Source organism: Micropterus dolomieu, linkage group LG12, assembly GCF_021292245.1.
Source record: "Micropterus dolomieu isolate WLL.071019.BEF.003 ecotype Adirondacks linkage group LG12, ASM2129224v1, whole genome shotgun sequence".
NCBI classification, from domain to species: domain Eukaryota; kingdom Metazoa; phylum Chordata; class Actinopteri; order Centrarchiformes; family Centrarchidae; genus Micropterus; species Micropterus dolomieu.
The window spans coordinates 20,485,651-20,493,207 of record NC_060161.1 but is presented as its reverse complement, the minus strand read 5'-3'; the positions used below and the strand labels follow the sequence as shown (position 1 = coordinate 20,493,207).

The following is a 7,557-nucleotide window of genomic DNA, read 5'->3' as shown; positions in this document are numbered from 1 at the left end:
TTATACCTCATTCCGTTTTCTTTTTTTGCACATGAAAAAGGTAGACGGCAAGCCCCAGTAGGTCACAGTGCATTAACCACACTAATAAACCCATTACATTGCAATGGAATGGGATCCAAACGAGAGGGGGAGAGGGTGTTGAGTGATGAGATAAAGAAAGGAAAGAGGCTGATTTTTGGCAGAGAGGAGTAGTAGACTGAGGAGGGACAGATGAAGCGCAGTGGCAGGTTGGATAAAAGCCTCTCTGATGCACATTCACTTTACATAGGTGCGCCTTTAAGCCCCTCTGTCTATTTATTACTTTTTTCCACCAGCATTCATTAAGGGCAGGATCTGCCATCTTCTTCCAGAGTGTTGCATCACTTTCTGCTCCTACTACGGCTCCTCTTTCTGAGCATTAGTGTCATTGTGGGGGCAATTACAACACTGCAGTGCAGCTCGGGGCCATATATATCCACAACGTGTCCCCAACCTGCAGTATCCCTGTGAGGGAAGAGAGGAAACAGAGAGGAGCGAAGCAGGAAAAGAATATGGGACAAAGGAGCAGCTGAATGCAGCTTTTTAATGTGCTGCTCTGGAACCAGATCGCAGTGAACGTGTTTGTTGCAGAGTGAATAGTTGGCGGACAGTGGCACTGCAATGTCACAGCTGTTCATAATTCAGTAACAGTTCTGTAACACTAGTTAACGAGCGAGTAAAGAATTCATACTGAGTCATGCACCAATGTAAATGAGGGGGTTACTATAGACCATTTAGAATAGTTCATAAATTAACTGATCAATAAACACTACAATTAGGACTCAGCGTGTGTGTGTATAATATATGTGACGCCCACGTGTGATTGTTGAACATCTCATTCCAAAACTATGGTCATTAATCTGCCGCTGGAACAGTCTCCACTCTTCTTTCAAGGATTTCTATAAGAATTTGGTAAAACTGGTTGCAGGGATTTGCTCCCATTCAGCCGCAGATGCATTAGTGAAGTCAGGCACTGATGCTGGGGGATGTTGCTGGAATTCCAGTTCATCCTGAAGGTGTTGGACGGGGTTGAGGTCAGGGCTAAGGCAGTCAAGGTCAACACCAGAAAAGCCCAACTTTATGGAAGCTCCGTGCATGCGGAGTATTGTCCTTTTAAAAGAAGGACTATATTGTTCTGATGTCTTTTTTTGATTGGAAACCAGCTCCAGACTGTGTTGACAGTGGTGTCATTATATACATTTCGCCTTAGATCACTATAATATCTAAACAATGGCCAAAAGTATGTGGTCACTCCTAACTCTACCCTGTATAGCAATGTATGGCCATAAATAAGTGTTACATTACTTACACCCATAAGCGATTTCTGAACACATCATTCCAAAACCATGTAAAGGAAAATACCCAAAAAAGTTTCAGGTCATAGGTTAGCATCGTTATGCTTTCATTGATTAGCGATTAGATTTAGTGCTTTTTTGTTAAGTGTGTTTGTGCACCTTTGTTGTGGATTTCAGAAATTATTATTTTATATATAATTACACAAATTTCACTCTACAATTCACCTTTTTGGTGTCATTTTCAATTTAAAGACTTTGAATGGCAACTAATTGAATATATTTTTGCACTTTTAGGTAATTTGTTTATAATGTGTTTGAATACCTGGGTTGGAAATCTGTGGTTTGGGTAACATTTTGTATTATGTAAGCTTATATGCTTTAAGGAAGTCCATTTTAAGGAAACAAGATGATATTTTCAAGCTCTTACTGTGAATCTGAGCAGTAAATTAAGATAAACCTGGACCTCTGGTGTGTCTCTGAACATACTCCACCACAGTACACCGCACTTGACATAAAAAACAAGTCTGATTGCGGTCTTCACCACCGCTGACACTCTGCAGGTTCCCCTGTCAGGGAGTGGCTCATATGGTTGTTTCCTCTGATGCTCTGCTGGCACCACGTGGCCATCGCAGTAACTGCACCTACACGGCCGAGGCCAATAAGGTGGGCTGGTATGAGAGGTTGGGATTTGCTGCTGTGTACAGTGGTGCCCAAACAACACATTCATCACCAGCAGACGCCCCTCGCTCCTCTCCTAGTGTGCCGAATTGATGAACCATCAACACAAGTTTCGTCACGTTCACTTTATATTGATAAAGCAATCATGCATGCTTTTCTTCTGTGCATCACGGTTTCCTCACTCTCAAGACAAATGGGGTGTCAGAATGATGCTTCCCCCCACACTTCTGCGCTCTGCTGTTAGGAGCACGCGGGCTCCAAACGGCTGTTTTCTGTAGGAAAACTAATTCCCAGATATCATGGGCGAGTTTTTGTTTTACAAATGTGTAAAAAGTGATAAAAAAAAATATAGACGGCAAGTATGGTACTAAGGCAATTAGTTGATTAGTAGATAAACAGGAGATGAATCTGTAGCGATTTTTTCAAATGATGAAACATCAACAACAATTTATCAAATCATCATTGTACATTTATAATCTTTGGTTTGGGGCAACTTGTTGCAACTATTGGCTGGCATTATTTTGGAATCTGGGAATGCAATGAGATTTTTTTTCAATATGACATTTTAAAAACATAATTTGATGGATTTTTAATGAAAATTATAGTTAATTGCAGCCTAGATGTGTCCTGTTTTTTATTTAATTTCCAGTTATGTAATTGCAAGAAAAGAAAAAAAAAATATTCTAAATTGTAGCAGCAGATGCCAACCTTTATATTTGGCTCCATTCAATACCTAAAACACCAATATTTCCCATAATGCAACGTGATACCATATTTTGTTAGTCCCGCCATGGTTGGATATGCCCTCTACACACCTCCTGTTTTAAATTTGCCATCTCAAAGCCCAAGCTAGAGGTCACCCTGATGACATCATCAGGTATTATGCCACAAAAGACATACTACAACTCTTTTTATAGATTTTATATCAAATCATAATCTCATGACAAATAAACTGTAAAATTAGAGGGTGTTCCTTTAACATGAAAAGAACGACATCAGTGTTATCCTTTTAAATGTTTTATTTGTCCACTTGCTCAGTGACAGGTACACAGAGCAGTTAGAAATGAAATATATAACTTAATAACATCTGAAATGGGCTTTTTTTCCCAATACATGTATAGAAAAAGTAAACATGACCATGAAACAGTGCAGCAAACATGACTCTGAAACGTCTACGATTGCCTCCATTTTTTTTTATTAATTCTTCTACAGTATACAAATATTCACACACAAAATGTTCTCAAAAAACCTAATGTCTCGTAAACATTCATCTTCTCCTCGTCCTGCAGTTCCGTCGTCTTTTTCCTTCATTGTGTGCTGTGTTGCCACAAAGTTCCAATATATTATTATTTTTTCTTTAAAAACAGAGCCCTCTGGATCCTCACGTCATTCTGTCACCCAGACACACCTCGTACACGGCACCACGCCCCCCTTTCACCCAACCTGACATTTCACCGCCTCTGTCACAGTCGTCACACAGGGTCGTGTTTAAATTGCAGCAGTGACAGCAAGGTCCAGGGATGAAGGGAAGAAGGCAGAAATCACAGTGTGAAGCAGAAGCTCTTGACATCAGTGCGCTCGGTGCGGGCCCTGAGGTGGGGAATGGGAAAGGTGCCATATTGCATGGGTCTGCTTCGAGCTTAGTGGATGTAATGGGGGGGGGGGGGTATTGATCAGATCTGGACCAAGTAATTTTTTAATACAGATAATCCTTAAGTGCTGGTCTTAGAGCAACACAGATGGTACAGGTCACATCAAAACAATACAGCAAAGACAGTGTAGTCAGCTGCAGTCTTGTGTAAGATTAAATGTGGCACGAATACTCCACTCCAACCACAAAAAGAATTTTTTGCACAGACAATTTGGCCAAAATCTGTTAGTAACACCCAAATTCTACTGAGGTGACAGGATATTTAAGACAAAAAAGTGGAAATGGTACGTTGGTATGGCTACAGGACACAGTAAATCAAGTAATATGGGACAGATTACAGGGAAAATGACTCGTACGGGTTGATTCTGCATAATCAATAAACTTTCAGTTCATAAGAACACCCACTGATATAAATCTATTTAAAACATCTATAGGAACATAATAATGTGAAAACAAAGTGTGTGTATATAGTATGTATATATATATATATTGAGACATCCATAAGTAGTGGCGTTGAAGATGCATCAGATAATATTGGCTCTGGCATTATGTTACTGCATCTCCACTGCCGCTGCCCATGTATTAATCTCATCTCTATATCTTTATTCAATATGTACTCCGCAAGCAGCGGCGCCTTCCCAAAATACCAGGAAAGCAGTAGTGCAACAAACTTTTAGCAGGATTCTTTTGTTTCTCAAAGGAAATTAATCAAGTACACGAGTTTAGGACTCAAACACTTTTGCAAGATGCAATCCATAATTTGAACGGAGAGAAGTAGTTAGAACGCTTTAGAAAGACAACGTCAAAATTATGTTTGTAAGAAATCTTAGAGCCTTTTTTCTGGGTGGTATTCAGGTGTTGCTGTTACTGCTGTTTCAGCAGCAACAGCACTAGTCAGTCTGGAGTACACATCGACAGTGAAACACTGGACCTTGTGTACTTAAGAACACATTTATGGACTGCACCTTTAGACAGCTACACAAAGTGGCTTTTCGGTTTGAAACTCAAACCAAAATGAATAGAAGACAATAAACAGGTCACGCGTTTTGGCTGCCTGGATGACAACGATCATGAGCTTTGACCTTTCCTTGACCATCTCAGGTTTCCCTGTGAGGCTATAAGTGGACTAAATAAAATGACATTATTGAAAAATAAGGCTACCAGTCTGAGGCGTTTAAAGGCACCCAGACTGAGCTACATTCCATCTTTGACGACAAAAAGATGAAAAATAAGAGAGAAAATGAAATGTTTTAGCTTTCAGTGATGTCCATTTTTTAATATTAGGGCTAAAACAATCTTTACATTTTATTTTCTCTGTCTCGCTCACACTATTTCTCATTCTGCAAGTTTTATTTCTTCTTCTTAAATAAGCTTTTAATTTTAGAGGAGGAGCGCTTGATTTTCTCTCCATTGTCGCTGGAGTCCTGGGAGGAGGTGCTCTGGAGCTTGTGTTCCCTTCCCATGCTCCGTCCCTCCGAGTCCAGGGAGGTAAGAGACGGGTAGCGCCCCACGTTGGGCTGCATGCTGGCGGGCAGCTGGCCGAAGCTGTAGGACTTCTCCAGGATGCCGTTGTACATGCCCTTGCCAGTCGGAGAGGTTACGTTCCCCTGTGAGAAGGTTGCGCTTTGGGACTCTGGTATGATGCGGGTTAGGTCGGGCGAGCCTCTGTGTGCAAAGGGGTGGTGCTCCAAGGCCGGGGAAGGCGAGGTGGAGGGTGGACCAGAGGGGGTGGTGGCCGGGGTTGGAGGCAGAGGGGGAGGCGTGGAGTCCCTGAGACTGCTGCTGCTGCTGCTGCTGGTGTGGGTGGACGCGGGAAGCTCCGGACTCTGGCCAAACAGCAGCAGCTCCTCGCGGGAGATCTTGCGGTATGGGGTGTCTGAGCCCGGCACGCAGGTGTTGTGCAGCTGCTTGCGGCCCATGGAGGAGTTGAGGGAGTCTGTGTCGGAGCTGCCCTCCTGTGACGCTTCCCTGAGGAAGGAGAGCAGACGCACCACGGTCACAACTCATAAACACTGCCCAACAACAGAAAAAGACAAAAATGTTCTGTCATTTTTTGTTCTGAAAATGTCTCAGTATGTATTTTAGCCAATACATCTTTATTTTGATTTATGTTTTACGCCTCCAAGTCAAATTAAGACCTTTTTATATGTCTGTGACTGGACACTTAAAATATAGGACAGATAATAATCCCATCTGTCGTCGTACGTCAGCAGTAGAACCTCCAGCATGGAGGTCACCTGAAGCAACTGAATATAATCAGATGGAGGAGGTGCAATTATTGTGGCCCTTTCTTGGAGAGGGGCCCTGTGTCTTATTCTACTTTCAACATGTTTATTATTTGAATCTATATTTTTTATATATAAAAAAACAAACTTACAAAGCCAGTTAGTTTTATTCCTGGTTGGTCTCTGGGTAGTCCAGTCTGCTGTGTGTTCTGTACTCAATGGGTACTTGGAGGGCACATGCACAGAGGGCAGTAGGTAGTAGGCAGGGTGTCAATAGAGGCCCAAAAGCAAATAGGTAAATATGGCCATGTGTGCACATTATTCTGTGACATTTTTCAATCTATAAATATATATATATTGCAAAAATGTCACTTCCCCAAATCTACCAACTGTTGGTGTGCATCATGTATTATTAATGGCTATAGAGAGCCAAGTCACTCACTTCCGCTTCCGGCCCATGGGACCTTATTTTTGAAAAAACTCTCTTAAACTCTCTCAACTTTTTTTTTTTTAATCCTGTTTGCCCTGAATTACACATACGATGTTGATGTCAATTTAAAAGGTTTTGTCTGTCAAGAAAGTTGCAGTTTGTTGTAAATCAGTAAAGTTACATATCGTACACAAGTACACAGAAGTGCTAACAAACAGTATAAACTACAGCTTTCACTAACTGTTGATACCCAGAGCAGCCATCTTGGATCACAAAGTGATGGTAGTGTGGTTCTCTCGACTTTTGAAGTTGGAAATCCGACTTACGGGGGCGTTCGCATTGAAATTTCCGACTTTGAACTCGGAGATTACAACTTCCTATGTCAAATGGAATGCAAAAAAATGTACGTTAGTCAACAGGGAAAGACAACTTATTTATTTATCCCGCTTGAATCGCGCCCTGGATTACACATATGATGTTTGTCAATTTAAAAGATAATTTTGTCTGCTAAGAAAGTCGCACTTAAAATAAAAATAAAAACATAAAACAGTAAAGAGACATTTAGTTTTCTGTAAAAAAAAAACATTGAATGAACTACATCTTTTGTCTCACACGATATGCATCAGCAACATGTTAACCCGGTAATGCTAGCTACTGTTAATTGCTTGGTTGCTGCTAATTAGAAAACTCCGCTATGTTCCACACAGAAATATATCTCACCTGATGTGTTTAATCCAACGGCTCTTGGTCCTTTCATCAAATCATCTACACATGTAACTTCTTTCAGTCTTATACTTCAGCAGTTTTACAACAAACTGCAAATTTCTTGACTTTTAAATGTACATTTTAAATTGAACATCATCATGTGTGTAATTCAGAGCACAATTCAAACGGGATCAAAAATGTTGTTCTCTTGCCATTGTCTACCGTACAGATTTTTTCCAAAGTAAGGTCCCATGGTAGTCCGGCGGAAGGGGAGGGACTCAGGCTCTCTATAACGTATGTATTTTTAAAAAGAAATCACTTAAGAGTTGGTAGAGCGTGCGCCTCTCTCTATCCACTGTCCTATCAAATAAAGGCTAAAAAATGCCCTTAAAAAATCTTCCTTTACTACACTAGGTAAGTTGGGCATCCGTTCACAAAGGCTTCTTATTTAATCAGAATGCAAAACTAGAAAAGTAAAACTTATCCAGCCAGGCGCTTAAGTCATGAAAATTACAAATTCTTGCTGGTGGATTTTTTTGTTATAGTTGTCATTCA

General features: G+C 40.9%; 1 protein-coding gene across 6 annotated transcripts in view; it reads right to left on the bottom strand.

Annotated features, from left to right (window-relative positions):
• Positions 1-3,164: 3,164 nt before the first annotated feature.
• The window catches only part of stim2b (stromal interaction molecule 2b), a 48,737-nt gene continuing 44,344 nt past the window's right edge, over positions 3,165-7,557 (bottom strand). For all 6 annotated transcript variants that reach the window (XM_046064844.1, XM_046064843.1, XM_046064839.1 and 3 more), the window contains one exon: positions 3,165-5,610. In XM_046064844.1, coding sequence (XP_045920800.1) covers positions 4,992-5,610 — 619 coding nt within the window. In that variant the 3' untranslated portion in view covers positions 3,165-4,991. The remainder of the gene's footprint in view (positions 5,611-7,557) is intronic.